At 33.0% G+C, this 16,319-nt stretch overlaps 1 protein-coding gene and 1 long non-coding RNA gene across 4 annotated transcripts; one reads left to right on the top strand and one right to left on the bottom strand.

The window, feature by feature from the left end:
- Positions 1 to 428: 428 nt before the first annotated feature.
- Positions 429 to 6,498, bottom strand: LOC126655806 (protein ACTIVITY OF BC1 COMPLEX KINASE 7, chloroplastic). Of its 2 annotated transcripts, XM_050350116.2 has the most exons (18): positions 6,341 to 6,498; positions 5,527 to 6,095; positions 5,276 to 5,419; positions 5,054 to 5,179; positions 4,632 to 4,719; positions 4,294 to 4,387; positions 3,961 to 4,054; positions 3,754 to 3,808; positions 3,351 to 3,442; positions 3,067 to 3,237; positions 2,525 to 2,581; positions 2,326 to 2,409; positions 1,870 to 1,954; positions 1,678 to 1,739; positions 1,506 to 1,580; positions 1,309 to 1,413; positions 1,052 to 1,193; positions 429 to 691 (listed from the first exon to the last, which is right to left on the bottom strand). In XM_050350116.2, the coding sequence occupies exons 2-18, from the start codon at positions 6,085 to 6,087 to the stop codon at positions 618 to 620; spliced, it is 2,109 nt and encodes a 702-aa protein (XP_050206073.1). In that variant the 5' UTR covers positions 6,088 to 6,095; positions 6,341 to 6,498; the 3' UTR covers positions 429 to 617. The 2 variants fall into 2 exon arrangements, with proteins under 2 accessions (XP_050206073.1, XP_050206072.1); XM_050350115.2 differs by lacking the exon at positions 6,341 to 6,498 and having other exon boundaries at positions 5,527 to 6,197.
- A 1,125-nt stretch (positions 6,499 to 7,623) lies between these two features.
- On the top strand, positions 7,624 to 11,357 carry LOC130014796 (uncharacterized). 2 transcript variants are annotated; one of them, XR_008789531.1, is made up of 3 exons: positions 7,632 to 7,902; positions 8,010 to 8,056; positions 11,025 to 11,357. It is a non-coding gene; the product is annotated as an uncharacterized LOC130014796 (long non-coding RNA). The 2 variants fall into 2 exon arrangements; XR_008789530.1 differs by having other exon boundaries at positions 7,624 to 8,056.
- Positions 11,358 to 16,319: the final 4,962 nt, after the last annotated feature.

Here is a 16,319-nt window from a genome sequence, read left to right as displayed (position 1 = left end):
AAATTAAAATCTGCATAACTGTTGGAATTTTTAGATTGATAGACAATTTGACATTCATATAATTTGACTCGAAAAATTTCAGATTAAGTTGAATTTTGTAGTATGATTAAGAATAATAGCAACTCACTACGAAACTATAGTTTAGTTTATGCTATCAAATTCTAGTCATGTACTCAAAATGATTTAATCGAAAACATTGCAGAAATTGTTCGGCTGATAAATTTATGTGACCGATTTGGTTCTGATTCGGTTGAATTTTAATTTACTTCAGGTTCTAATCCATTTCCTGGAAGGAAAATTATTTTTTTTAGTTTGAACCGGAACAAAAACGCCAAGTTCAGTTTAATTTTCAGAGACAAAAAATTGGAACTTATATCGATTATCGATATGGTTCTCAACCGCACCGGACTTAAATCACAAATCCAATATCGGTTTGGCTCAAACCAGGGAGAAATTTCTATCTATAAATTCTGTTGCATATACATGGCATGCAGATTCTGTATGCATGCAAAAGAATTGTTCTGCTTATATTTATCATACAATTGACTGACTGGAATTTGTATACCGAGATATGTTGTGTATGTATGCAAGCCGGAAACAGACTTGACGGTTAGAAACTATATCATCTTCTCAAATTTATCAAGCTTCTTCACCCTTTGCATTGACCTTAGAAGAAGCGCAAAGAAAACGCCTGCATTTTTAATGAATTTTGGTCTGAGCTAATACGAAACTTTAATTCGAACAGCAGAAGATAGCAGCATCAACATTGTTTCATTTCGCCCCTTCAGATTGGGACAAAATATCAAAAGAGTCATTCATGATTTTGAACAAACACCCATAGCTTGTCAATTTTGGGTCATTTTACACCATAATCTGATGTCATTCTTGATGGTCAAAGGTGTAAAATGATATTAAATTGATAAGATGTGATTGTTTTTCTCCGAAATCACGAATTTGAACTCTTTTGATATTTTGTTCCAAGTTGGAGGGGCGAAATGAATATTGGTAGCAGCATTATGATCTGAAGTAACTAATGCAAAGAAACCTTTACCTGCTCCAACAAAAGATCCATTTGCGACAGCTTGACCGCCTTGACTGCCAAAGGTTACCCCGAGATTTAGTAGGGTACCCCCTAAGACCGTGTACATAGTTGCCATTTGTAGAATTGTTGCTTTCCGAGCTGCTCTTTCTGACTGGTAAAAACAAGGACAATATCGCATAAACACAAATGAAGTGTCAAAAGTGATATCTTATTCTTTTTATTTATTTTTCGTTGAGTCGAACAATTTATACTCTTCAAAGATTTACCTCAAGCACTCGAACGCGGAGTTTTAGATCCCCCGATTCAAGTTCTTTGACAAATTCTTCTATCCGTTGAACTCTGGCAGGCATTGACAATGTAACACTTCTGGCCTGAAATAACATACAAGTGCTCTCATAATCCGACACAACTGTATCTAATTCGAAAATGAAGCTACAAGAAGAGTACGGGTAAATAGAAATACATCATTAGCTTGTTTCCGTATTTGGTCAACTAGTTGTGTTCCTGAACGCTGCTTGTTTTTAAGATCTAAAAGTTCCTGCAAGTCGTGAAAAGGTGTTAGAAAATAGAAATAGAGCTCGTGATAGCATGTATAAGAGCTTCTACTTTCGATGAGACAGAAAGTCGTATGAAACCTGTGCATAAGGGGCAGCGATTTTCACGAATGAAAAATTCGGATCAAGAATATAGCCGATACCTGTAGAAATAAATAGAATAAAGGAAATATGTATTTTAATCACTTATAAGGCTCACAAAAAATCCTTTTGAAGGAATATATACGGAAATGCTCTTATAATGAATGTAAATCTTAGAGAGAGAAAGAGAACCTTCAAGAGTTGAAAAGGCTCTTATAACGAATGTAAAGGTTGATGGAAACCGAAATGGTTGATCGACAGCTATTGCAAATAAATCCTGCCAAAGAAAATGGGAAGAAAAAACTATAGTCCATTAACTGTAAGTCATTAAGAGATACTATAATATGAGAAGGAGAATAAACATATGAAATAACAGAGTAATACACGAGTTCAACAGTTTAAAGTCAATCATTTCGGCCATTTACTGGAAACACATTGGCACGATCCCAATGTGATTTTAAGGCAAAGGCGAAGGTAGGAAAATGGGGGAAAATAGAAAATGAAGGCCGGGATGAAACAGAGGGAAGAATGTGGCTTTTGTTCCTCCCCAATTTTCTTATGGACCGAATAAAGCATAAAGGATCACTAAAATGACTGGATTATCTTTAACAGCTTTATATAGGCGAAAATGGATTTCAGGCTTTACACCTCTCCTATTGTAGCCAAAGTCTGCTGCTGATCAGGTGTTTGACTTAACAAATTGTCCAAGAAGTACTGCACAGATCTCTTCACCTACAGAAATGACGAAACAAACGTGAGCCCCCGTTAATCATACCCAAAATTTTCATATATAACACAGTAACCAAACTGTTTTCAACAAATAATGAAATGAATTTATGACACTTACTGATGACAAATCTCCAGTAGGCTGAAGTGCTTCAAGATCTATAAGGCTTTGCATAACCTGCATAGCAGATGCTTAGAAGTTAAACTGATAACACATGGACAAGAAACTTGATGCATCGGAAACTGTTTAATGAATGCAAGTTTATGATTCCGAAAGTGGTATTAGTCAAATGGCCTGAGCAGATGACAGACAAATGAGGCAAGTTCAAAGAAATGACAGATCAGGTAACGGAAAGAGAAAACAGTTCAGGTTAACAAGGCCATCATTAAAAGGCACACAAACAAAGAACATTAGCTTCCATAGCTGTGGAATTGGTTTAAAGCTGCTCATACTTCAAGAAATCTCATTATTGATGTTTAAGAATAGAAGAGTGACAAGGTTTTGCAAAAACCAATCGGCAATAGAGATAAACATTTCATAAAATTGTAGGGGTAATTTCAAAAAAAAAAAAAAAACAGCCTAGCCTTTCATCTTTGTAGTGATTTAAGCATGAAGTATCGGGAGTTAAAAAAGATGACAATATCAGGAGACGGAATATACACCTTTTTTGCATCCTTCTCATAAACTGCATAAAAAAGATCAAGCAATCTCTCACGAGTGAAAGACTTGATCTCTCCCATCATACCAAAATCATAATAGATGAGTGCTTCATCGTCATCAACAGCAAGATTTCCAGGATGAGGATCCGCGTGAAAGAAACCAGTTTTCAGAATCTGAAATATTACGTAAGTGCAGAAATAGTTTAATATTTTCAGGATCGTCAAAATGGCAATTCGAAGAAAGACAGGGAAAAAATCATTGAGATTAGCTTGAACGCGCTATATACCTGAATCAAGTATGATTCAATTGCTCGTGATGAAATTCGAGAACGATCAAATCCACGTGAATCTAGCAGATCTAACTGATTTATCTTAGCACCTGCATTAAAAAAAGTTAACAATATGTTGTCTAATATTGCAACATGAAAACTGCTGCTGAACCTGTTGACTCTAAACTTTAGTGTTCGTAATTCATAGTTGATAGTATCCTAAGTAGCACGGTCACTTCATTCAATGAACGTTTCCCATTACGGACATAAAACTTCATTTTTAACATTGGAAATCTAAAAATAACACCATTTCGCAGTGCCGTGTTCAAGTGTCCCGTTTTCCGTGTCCGTGCTACTTCTTTAGTATGTAGTGATTCTAGTCATCTACAAGTTAAACAAATGTGTTGGTTCAGATAGAAACCTGGTACATACTCCAACGTCAGCACCTTTGTGGCTGTATAATCCCAAAATACCACCTACAAGGCGACAATATAAATTTAAGCAACCATCAGCCATATAATAGAGCATTACAAGTACAGATTACGTTCAGTAACAGATAGGCATTTTTTGTAGACTTGAAGTGCAAGGCAAAAATAATAATTGAAAAGGCTGGCAGCAAGAAACATACAGGTATCCGAACCCACTTCGCATTTCGAAAATCTCGTCGGAATTTGTCAGCATTTTTTCCTTCATTAATGTAATCAATCTCTTGGTACAGAATCCTGAAACGATAACCAGAGCAAGGAATGAGGAGAGAGTGTAATTTACACAACAAAAATTGAATGGGATTCAGGAAGACGAAGATTAATGCTGTGTTTCAACAACATAAACATGAACAATCAGGTTAAAATTTCATAAGGAGACAAGTGAATGTTGCACGTCTCTATGATCACATTACAACGAGCGCTTTAAAGTTTTGATATTAAGAATCAAATGTGACAGCTAAATAGTTGCAACTTACTTGGAACACTCTTCATATATACCAATCCAATCTCTAGTTGGACCACCCAGAGTTTCACTTCTCTGAAAGTACCCAGCTACTAGCTTCATATTACCTGAGTGGAAGAAGCAGAAAATTAAAGAAAGCCTCCATTGACTATTTTGGACCATGGATTATGTAAACAATATTTGAATTGTACGTGCATGATTGAGCAACTAGAAGAGATATGAGAGTATAGCTTATGGTGCCTCATTAAAAAAAAAAATCAACTTAGTTGAAGAATAAATAATTGTGACCCATCATTGGATCATAAAATGCAACTAGATGAAGCCAACTTGGTATTAATATACGATACTCACTCAAATCAATGTCAAACAGCTTCTTCAGACCAGGCCTTTGAACTTTCACAACTACTTTCTCGCCATTATGCAGGATGGCACGGTGCACCTAGAGTCACATTAAAAATTCCAATGAGCAAATAGACTGACTAGTTCTCAATACAAAAATCACTCAAAATAGAAGAAATTCAAATATCCATTACGAGGAACACGACTATTCTAAATGTTCTGCTTCAACAGTTTTATTCCTATTCGTGTACGTGCCAGTTTGTTTTCTATGAGGATATTTGTGTTTGGTTTACTTTTATTAGCACAAGAAAAATATTAGGACACTAACTATAATTATCAAACGTATAAAAGCAGCATTAGAATTACAAACATTTTTCACAAGAACAATTATTCACTAAAAAAGCACAGGAAGAGAAAAATAAACCACCAAACACCTGACCAAGACTAGCAGCAGCAATTGGTCGATCCTCAAACTCCTTGAACAACATATCGATTGGAGCTCCCAGTTCACTCTCAATGAAGCTTCTTGCTTTCTTTGCTGAGAAGGAAGGAACCCTATCCTGAATTATAAAAAATGAGAATCATATATAGTTTATATAACGATATACCTACAACTCAGCAAATTCAAACCAACACAGATTGAAATCTCGAGATACCTGCAACTTGGCAAGCTCATCTACAAACTCTTTCGGGAATAGATCAGACCTCGTTGAAGATAACTGTCCAAGTTTGATAAATGTCGGGCCTAGCTGTAATATTTGTTCCCGTAGCCATGAAGCTGTTTTTCGCCTTCGGATTTTCTGAAAAGGCGAGCACATAATAACAGCAGCTAAATACAACTTACTAATTATCTAACAAACAGAAGCAGAAATTTAATAGCAGCAACACCACAATCTCACTCACTCACCTGCTTTTCTTCTGTGAACCCTCCCAAATATCCCCATTTCGCATTATCAAACAGAACGCGAACACGCAACGAAAGAACAAATGACCAAATATCAATACTCCTCTGCAAGCGGTTATAATTCGCATTCGCCCAACTGAAACCTTCATCCGAGGGTAAAACCTTAAAATCCTCCAGAATGGGAAGTTTATCAGTCTTACTAAAATCTGTCATAACAATTGCAGAACTAGTATCTCTCTTAACTATACTAGCACCATTGATAACCTGCTTAGTTCCATTAACTTTCTTTACTTCTTTACCATTAGGTAACCTTCTCTGCTTCATCACCTCACTGGTGGGTACCATTTTGATCACTCGACCATTACTACCTAGTTTTGAGACTGGTTTTGACTCGGCCTGCTTCATTTCCACTTGAAATTTTTTGTCTCTTAACTGAGAATTGCATATTTGTTTCTCAAATTTTGCAAATTGGTTTTGAATTGAACTGGAGAAACTGAGATTATCTGTGTTCATCATATCAACACTACGGCAATAACAGCTGTGTGAAACCAGTATTGCCGCCATTCCAACACCTATAAATTTTGCAATTCAAGAAGCAGAAGTAAACTACAAAGATTAGTAATTGAAATCAAGAAAACCAATAATGAACAGAATTACTACAACTAGTCAGCAAGAAAGGAAAAAGATAGACTTTCATAAGCTTTCTCACTAACCAAACAGAGCCCAGATGGGAAAAACAAAAAAGAAAGAGACTTTCCAACTCTTTCTCACTAACCAAACAGAACCCAGATGGGAAAAACAATAAAAAAAGACATACCAGGAGAATAAAGAATCAGAGACTGACAGATGTTGAGATGAGAGATTGTGTAATTATATTAATTATTTAGTGAGAGTTGTTTGTGAAAGTGTAACTAAGTTGACATGAAACAAAGAATAGAAATTGTTTGGACAAGAAGAGTTTGGCGTGTCCGAACTTTGTAAGTTCATGAGTTGGGTGTTGAGCCATATATTGGGTTGGTTTTAACGACCAAAACAAACAGAAAATAGAAAGAAGTGTCTTTCAATGAGCACCACATTAAAAAGGTTGCTCACTTTCCTGTTGCTAAGTGTAGCGTGTCAGCATTTCTTTCTTTCATCGTATTCACAATTATTGTGTTTTGTGGTGCCTCAAATTGACTTATAATTGATCTGTTCATGGGCCGGATTTGAACGGATTTAAGCTGGGTCCGACCAGATTTGATTATTTTAATATAAATTTAAATTCGGTCTGAATTCAGCGAGTCATAGTTTGATGAGGTGTCAATCAAAAAATAACCTCCACTTTAACAAATTACATCAATAAATGAGTGACAAAGAGTGCCACCTCAATATCATGGATGGATTTAAAAAAAAAAACTGGTGTATTTTTATAACAAGATTTAAAAAACGTGATTAAACTGAAAAAATGTATAGAATTGGTGAGTTTTTATGACATTACCCTAATGTTTGTGACCAGCTATACATTTCTTTCAATTTTAATATAACCATCAATTTGCTCACTATTGTAAAAATAAACTTTAAAGGATTAAAGTATAACACTCAATAAATTTAAGGAGCAACAAAAATAATATCCAAAGTTTTTTAAGTGTGCTATTCAGTTTTTTATTTTATTTTTAAATTATATTTGAGTTTTTTTTAAATATATCAAATGAATATTTTTAATTTTTTGTTAACTTTTAGTATATTTTTTTAATTAGGTTAGTTGTTAGTGTTAGCATCAGCCTAAACAACTAGCTTCCCCGAGACTCAGAGATTCATTTAGAGTTATATATTATCCATAAGTGCCTAAATTTTAATGTCAAATTAATGAAATGGTACAAGCGTAGTGCTTAAATTTTAATTTCGAGTTAACGAGCTGTACATCAAATAATATAAACGCTAGACATTAAAATATTAAAGTTGTGGGTTTAATTTTCCAACAAACGCTTTACTTTCTCCAATTATCAAAAAATTAATGAAAAATAATATATTGAATAACATTACTAATAGACATAAAATTTAAGCTGATGACTATACAAACAAATTTAAAATTCCTTTACCAAACTAGTAATTTATTATCTGAAAATAACAGAAAGCTACTAATTTTATATAACTTTAAAAAATCAACCATTAATCTAAAAAAACTAAAATAATATATACATACAAATTCAAACACTGCCGCCATAATTGTTCATAGAAATTAATACAGTTCCTCCGCTCCAACACAAATCAATTATCAATTATCAATTTTTTCTTTTACACCACATTTGTTTCTTGAGTAGATTCACTCCCAATTTCTCATTATAGGGTTTGATTCTTGCTGCCTACTTCAAATGAAAAACATGATTTATTTGATTGATGGTAAAACTGGAAATCAAATCAGTTATTAGCCGAGTGTTTCTTGCCTTGTAAGTGTTTGTAAAAATGTCGCAATGACTTACAAGAATTTTTTTTTGCCGTTCATGCAGGGAGATAAAGCTGGAATCTTCAGGGTTCTTACAGAATGTTCAAGCAGGTAGTTGATGGTGTTGGTGGATTTAATTTCTTATTTTCTTTACATAACTATGTTTTAAGAGTAAACAATATATTAGTAGGAGATAGAATCAATAACTTAATTATATAAATAAAAAAAGAATCGACGAATTCGAGATCTTTACATTGATTCAACAACTCGGGTTTCGTCTGTTAGATATACAAGTTTGATTGTCGGAATGTGTCTTACCTTTTCTTGATACTCATTTTCACCATTTGCTAACTTTTCAAGAAATTCATTTGACATTTCCTCTAAGTGTAACTTCTGGAGACTAGTAAGATGCTCAATGCCATGAGGCAACGCCTTTAATTCCTGACAATTGACTAGATACAACTCTTGGATGCTTGGAAGTGAACCCACTTCGAAATCCAAGATCTTCAATTGTTGAAGTTGGAGAAAAACCATTTTGTTGAGTTTAGGAAACCATCCTGCTTTGAAATAAAAGGAATTCTCGTTGTAAGCTTTCTTGAGTTCGAGGAGTGCTAGGTTCGGAAGGACGCCTAGGGAAGAAAGTATATCTTCTTCTAAACTAGAGAAACTCAAATGTAAATGAGTTAGACTGGCTGAGCTTCCGAGCCAAGGAGGTAACCTGTTCAACTTTCCGACCAACTTTAATTTCTGAAGAAGCAATGGTGGCATAGGTAATGCTTCTAATTGAAGTTGCTCTTCTGTGGTATTTGCCATGACAGTTAAGCGGCTAAGTGCTGTCATTCTTTGAATTGAAGTGCACAACTTCGTTCCATCAACCTCTCTCAATTTCGTAATCTCCAACCTCTTGAGATCAGTCATGCTCCCAAGGTGTTGGAGAAACTCTTTCTCTGCTTTAACGCTTGCTAATGTCTGTAAGCTATGTATATTCCATATTCCAGCTGGAACCTGCATGCCGCTGAGAATATTTTCAGAGTTCTGATCATGGTTGTTGCAGATAAACAAATGCCGTAATTTTGATAGTTTCGATATACCACTCGGCAGTCTCTCTACATTTGTTTTCCACACGTCTAATGTTTGTAGACTGCTTAGCCTTTCCATTGACTTTGGAAGTTCCTTAATCCTTGTGTGCCTTAAGTTCAAGTACCTTAAATTGAACAACTCCACCAATGTGGTTGGTATGGTTTCAATTGGAACTCTTTCTAGATTCAGCACTCTCAATAATTTAAATTTTGATGAGACAGCATTAAGAGAAAATGACGAGCACATGTCTGTTGGGAAAACAAAGAAGGAACGAATATGCCGCAATATTGCATTACTCAACCGGATGTTTTCACCTGTATTATAAAATGATAGACGATGGATTTTTTCTTCTAGCCTTGACTGATGATGCCCATCAAATTCTGTGCAGAAGTTCTCCTTTCCACATGCTGTCATAGCCAGTTCGCGCATAACATCATGCACTCGACATATCTTCACCCTTCCAGCATCATTTGTCTCTGTGACCTGAATCATGCTTCGGAGAATAAGTTCTGTAAGGTACTCTTCGGCTATCTCTTCCATCGTCATCCCTTTTCTTTCTCCAATGAATCCTTCTGCTACCCAAAGCCGGATTAGCTTCTTTCTCTTAATTGGGTAACCATCGCGGAAAATACAACAATACAAAAAACAATGTTTCAGGTAAAAAGGTAAATCTTTGAAGCTCAGCAACAAGATTCCTTTCACTTGTTCAAGCATTTGATTGTTATTGAGTTGCCAATTTAGGGTTTGATAAACTGACTTCCACTCTGCAACACTCTTGCTTCTTGAACACAGGAGACCTCCAACTGCCACTATTGCTAACGGCAGACCTTCACATTTCTTTAAAATGGCCTCAGCCAAAGATTGAAGCTCTTTTGGACATGTGTGCATTGGGTTATTCCAAAATGTCTTTCTGCAGAAGAGAGCCCAAGCATCTTTCTCTTGAAGAGGCTGAAGTCGATGTACATGGCTTCCGATTCCAGCAGAGGTAGCCACATTTTCATGCCTTGTTGTAAGGATAATTCTGCTTCCATATCTATTATTAGGAAATGCACCCCGTAATACGCTCCATAGTTCTATACTCCAAACATCATCTAGGACAATAAAATAACTTTTCTGATGCAAGTAATCAATAAGCATCCCTACAAGTTGCCTGTAATTCATTGATCCTAAGCTGCTAGGCATTTGCACCTGTGTTGTATCAAAAATTTCTTTAATCATACTTCTTAAAAGCTCACCTATTCCATATGTTTGCGTTACAGATATCCATACGCGGCAATCAAAGTGTCTCTTGATTATTTGATCGTTGTAGACTCTAGTGACCAAAGTAGTCTTACCCAGGCCACCCATTCCCACAATTGAAACAACTGTGCGGCGAGGTTCCTCTTTTGTTAACCATCCCAGTAATTTTTCTGTATTCTCTTCCATCCCTACTATCTCATCTTCATCTACAAAAGTTGATAATTCTCCAAATTGTTGCCACCTAAGACCAGCCACATTCCTAGTCCTCCCTTCATCATCAAGCTGAGCAAAACCATATCGCTTGCTTCTCTCGAAAACCTCATGAACTTTCACTTTAATCTTTTGTAACTTTGAAGTAATTTGTTTCCTTGTTGCTATATTTTTTGGGAATTTGATCACACATTGGACTACACTCCTGATTTTATTGTTCTTCTGTTCTTTGTATTTGCAGTTCATGAACTCGTCGATTATGTCTTCAGCTTCATATGCAACTTCTCTTACTTGTCTCACCCAGGTTTGTATTGACTCGTTCTTTTCCTTTGTTCGTTCTGCATCTCGTAGGAACGATCTCATGCTTTCTAACTCGAGCTTGATTTGTTCTATTTCATCACGAGCGTCACCCAGTAGTGATGCTTGTTGCAGTAGAATTGTAGTTAGTTTATCAAGTAAGAAGTTCACAGCACCATCTGCCATTTTTAAATCTGAAATTTACTTGACTGAACTTTTCTAAGTCTTTCTATTTTTTTTCTTTTTCCATTAGACATCAGAAATGAGCAAGGTGGAACAAATGACAGGAAAAGAAGTTAATTTTTGCTGGAAGCTCAAAGTCATCCCTTTGACTTGGTCCTTTGTTTCTATGCTTCTTGATAGTTTCCGCAGTCGCCATCTCCTATGATAAGTCTTCCTTCACTGAGGAATTATTTTAGCTGGTTGTTAGCCAAGACATTTCCTAGCATTAGTATTGCACTTACTATTCATTTAATATTACTAGAGGGGCGTGCATTTGGTTCAAACCGAACGATACTAAAATTTCATGTTATTCTTCCTAAAACTGAACCAAATCAGTCGATTTTGTTGATATTTTTTGGTTTAATTCAGTTTTTTTTTCTTTCAGTTTGGTTTGGATTAAAATTGAACTGGATTTGATGAAATGATTGCTATGAAATGATTAACTTTTATGTTTCCAAAAATTGAACCAAATCAGTCCATTATGTTGATTTTTTTTTTGGTTTAATTCAGTTTTTTCTGTAGAACATGAACTTGCAGAGCCACATATGCAATTGTAGTGAAGGGCCTATAAACTTTACAATTTGAAGAATGTTATACATTACATTGCTAATATTCTATTACCATTATTTAGATTTTGAGTTAATTTATTACATTTTCTAAAAATATCATTTCCTTTAAGGTGAGATGAGACATACTCAATTGTACATTATAACATAGTGACAGTATAATTCAAAAAATGAAAGTATTAACACTGTCCATATATTGAAATTTAAAATCAATTAGTTTATGGTCAACAATAAGGTAAATATTTTTTAGTTTTCATCTAGTGTATGTTATCTATAGTAGAGAATTAAAAAATTGAGTTAGAAGATTATGCACTTGGATCAAAAGTTGAAATTGATAAATGCGTAAAATACTGTAGTAGTATAGTGTCTTTAAAATATAGGCTTAATCACCGAAAAAACCCCACCTTTTAACCCCTTTCCAAATGCATTCTGACGTTGCAATTTTGTCAACTACACCCTAATTCGCATCTTTGGTTTTCAGTTCCACCCTCAAGTACTAAATTGATCTCTTTTTCATTTGAAAAAAGTTAAAACAAGTCATCCATTTTTAACTTTTTATGTGGAAAAGAGTTCAAACAAGTACTTTATAAGGGTTTTTATGAATTTTTTCCGAGTGAAAAAGAGTCCAATTTGATTTTGAGAGTGGAATTGAAATCCAAAGGTGCAAATTAGGGTGCAACTAACAAAATTGCAACGTCAGGGTGCAACTGAAAATGGGCTAAAAGGTGAGGGTTTTTTTTGGTGATTAAGCCTAAAATATATCCTTTAATCATTTATTAGCTTTATAAATTTTTCAAAGTAAAGTATAATAAATAGAAGTAAGAAAGAAAAAGAGAGTTGAAATGCACTTATAATTAAATCCAAGTAGCTAAACTTCATTTGCAGAAAAATAAAAAGACTTTGCACGCATGTGAAGAACGGAAAATGCTATTTAACCCATCATTTTGTACCATCTTTAATGTCCCTTTTTATGTGGTAATATTTTATTCGTTCAATTCCCTACAAAAAGTGTATATCTCAAAAAATAATTTTTAATGCATCCATCTTTAATTATCACATCAGGCGGGTTAACGAAGATGAGTTGAAAAGGAGAATTATATAGCACTACTCAACAAGAACCGCTAATCAAATGTTCATTATAATTTTAAGGCTTATCCCCTTAAAATTCCCTCACCTTTTACCCCCAATTCGTTTGAACCCTCACATTGTAAAACCACCAAATATATCCAAATTACGACCTTTCACTTTCAATTGCACCCTCAAACATTAAATTGACCTCTTTTCACTTGAAAAATGTTCAAATCAATACTTTAAATTTTAACATATATTTTAAAATAGAACTTAATATTTTATTTAAAATAAAAATAAACCTATTTTTTCAAATGAAAAGAGATCAATTTAATGCTTGAAGGTGCAATTGAAAGTGAAAGGTCGTAATTTGGGTATATTTGGTGGTTTTGCAATGTGAGGGTGCAAACGAATTGGGGTAAAAGTGAGGAGTTTTTAAGGGGATAACCCTAATTTTAAAGTTGCTTCATATTTTTGCTTGACTTTCTGATTAAAATCTCAATGCTTCTTCTGACAGAATTCGACAAAAATCTCAATGCATATATGAAGCCCAAGTGCCATTCGGCAGATTCAGATTTAGTTACTTTTATAGTATATGGTCTAAATTCTCCTTTGCCAGACTCTAATGTTTTGACCCACTTGTGTCACATGGATAACTTCAGTTGGATTTGGGCCGCTGTTTAGTGGCCTAAAATATCTCAGGCCAATCCAAGTTGATGTGAAACTGTGTAGTCAAAAATAATTAAAAAAAATATATTTAACTATTCAAAAATATTTCACTTTTTTAATTTATTTTGTTTATGATTTTACTTTCTAAAATTTTCAATTTGAGCCAATATTTTAATTTTTATATTTAGTTATGACCATTTATCCAAATTGTAACGAAAAAAGTTTAAATATGTTGTTTATATTATTTCATATTGTTTCGATCTGCATTTGTCTCACAATAAATTTTTAAAGTGAAGCAATATGAGAGGTTTATTTACATTCCTTCTCATTCCAATTTAAATAAATAACTATAATTAAAAGTGAAAATTAAAAATGGGTTAAAATTGAAGATTTTAAAAGATGAGGTCATAAATGAAAACAAATCAAAAAATGGAGTATTTTCAAGTGATTAGATCAAATAAAATGATGAAAATACAGAATTTATGAGCCAATTTTTGGATAAACCATAAAAGTACCCAAAAACTCCTTTAATTAACAAAACTATACTTTAGTTCACTTATAACACTAGCACCTAAAATTTAATAAGGTTTATATTTTTACTCTTTTAAAGAAGAAGTGACGCATAAGTGTATGTCAGAACGTTCGTCTTGCAACACATCAACACAGTAGTCTCTATTAATCCATCAACACGTGAATGCGTTAATGTGTTAGTGTCGATGCGTTTGAGATATTTTTGATATAAGGTATATCATTTATGAATATGTCATATATCTGGCTCATAATCACCGATGACACTCCAACTTAGACACTCCAACCATCAAGCCCCCTGAATTAATTTTTGGCCCGCTAAATCTCCTAAATTTCACTTAATGATCAACTAAAGCACTTTTACCCAACCAAATCAAACATAATCTAACCAAACTTAAATTCATTAAGAAAATAATTATTATTTTTCAATTTTAAAAAATTAAATAAATAATTATTTTTTAATATTAAAAATTTAAATAATTTTTTATAAATTGTCTGGTGAACAGAACCACCACGGTGAGTCTGTTCTTTGTAGCAGACCCACCGCCGTGGGTCTGCTACAAAGAGCACACCCACGACGGTTGGTGGGTCTGTTAATCAGATCAATCTTAAAAAAAAATATTTATATTATTTAAATTAAAAATAATTATTTATTTAATATTTTAAAATTAAAAGATATATATTTATTATTTGAATAATTTTTTTTTCCGGCGAAGGGCTGTGGTGGCCGGAAAAACTAGCGGCGCGGCAGGTGACAGTTTCCGGTTGAGTGGTCTGAAATATTGGGTGGATTGGTGGTTTAAGTATGATTTGGTTGAATATGGATTGTGTTTGATTTGGTTGAGTGGGTAACTTTAGATTTGGTTAGATCGAGTTGGCTTGGTTTTTCTTATTGAATTTAAAGATATTTTAGACATTTTAAAAAAAATAAGGGGCTTGGGGCGGTTTTGAGACAAAAGTGTTTTTTTTTTTTGAAATCAGACAAAAGTGTTTTAGTTGATCAGTAAGTGAAGTTTAGGGGGTTTAGCGGGCCAAAATTTAGTTCAGGGGGCTTGATGGTTGGAGTGCCTAAATTGGAATGTCATCGGTAATTATTAGCCCATATATTTTGTAGGTATATCAAACATATTTGAACAGTATTTTTATATGTATATATTAAATGGTTTCTCTGATTAAAATTGATAGACAATTTTTAAATTTTTTTTCTAAATTATCGACACTCATTTATTTCCTTATTAGATAATTATCAAATATATCCTCATTAATTATAACACAATATTCTGAAAAGATAATAAAAATCACAAAATAATCTAAATTATTACTGCATTAAATAAGAACAATTATATTTTTTTTATAAATTAACCTATTTTACCTAAATAATCTGAATTATTTAATACTCATATTTCTTCTAAACTTCCTATTAATAGTTGAGATTGAGAAAATATATAAAAACATACATGTGTTAGATGTTCAAATGAAATATATAAAAACATAGAAACCATTTAAAAACATAGATGTTCAAATGAAAATATATAAAAACATACATGTAGGTATTTGTAACATACATATTTCAAATGAAATATATGTGTTAGATGTTCTTAAAAATAGTAAATTATGTAAAAAATATATATTAAAAATAGGGTGACGCTGTTAGAAGAGTAACATTAGATAATGACAACTAATATATTTTTATTTTAACAAAATCACCATCTTTTATTGATAACATAGAAATGGATTCAATTTAAAAAAATAATAATTTTGTTAAAATACAAAATATTGCTATGACCCTATCAAATGTTACTCTGAAAATAGTGACACCTTAAAAATATGTCTAACATGTATCATAATTTTATATTTATATTTTTAAAATAAATAGTTTTCACGTGAAACTATCTACAACAATAAACTACTAAAGTGTTGGATAATAAAAAATAAATATACCAAAAACTAAATACATATGAAAATATAAATGTTTATAGATTTTTTTTTGATTTTACACAAAAATTATATTAATAATACATCGCAGCACATCAAAATGTAAAATATATTTAATAATCTGTATATTTTAGAAGTTTTCGAGATGTATTTGAGATATATTGATTATGTATTTGAGATGTGTCTGTAACCTATGAACTAATGTACACAAAAACTGATGTGTCTTCAGGACTGACACGCTGACACATTGCATATTTTTGTAGGATATCACATTTTTTAGTTACATTCTTGCAGGAATGTTGCAACACTAAAGATGGTGAAATCTAAAATAAGATATTTTTAAATGATTTAACCTATACAAATTTGAATTAAATGAGACCTTTAAATACCTTTAGAGTAATAACTTCTTGAAGCATGCTTACTAGCATTTTGAGGAATTTTCACTAAATCTTTGAAGGCATGAAAGATTCAACTATAGACTAATTCTGGATTTCATCATTCGACTAGCTCAAATATTAAGGGTTGATAATGTATTTTTATTTTTATCACTTTTCATTTTG

This window comes from Mercurialis annua, linkage group LG7 (genome assembly GCF_937616625.2).
Source record: "Mercurialis annua linkage group LG7, ddMerAnnu1.2, whole genome shotgun sequence".
NCBI classification, from domain to species: domain Eukaryota; kingdom Viridiplantae; phylum Streptophyta; class Magnoliopsida; order Malpighiales; family Euphorbiaceae; genus Mercurialis; species Mercurialis annua.
Note: the sequence above shows the minus strand (reverse complement) of the source record. Positions and strands in the feature narration are given on the sequence as shown.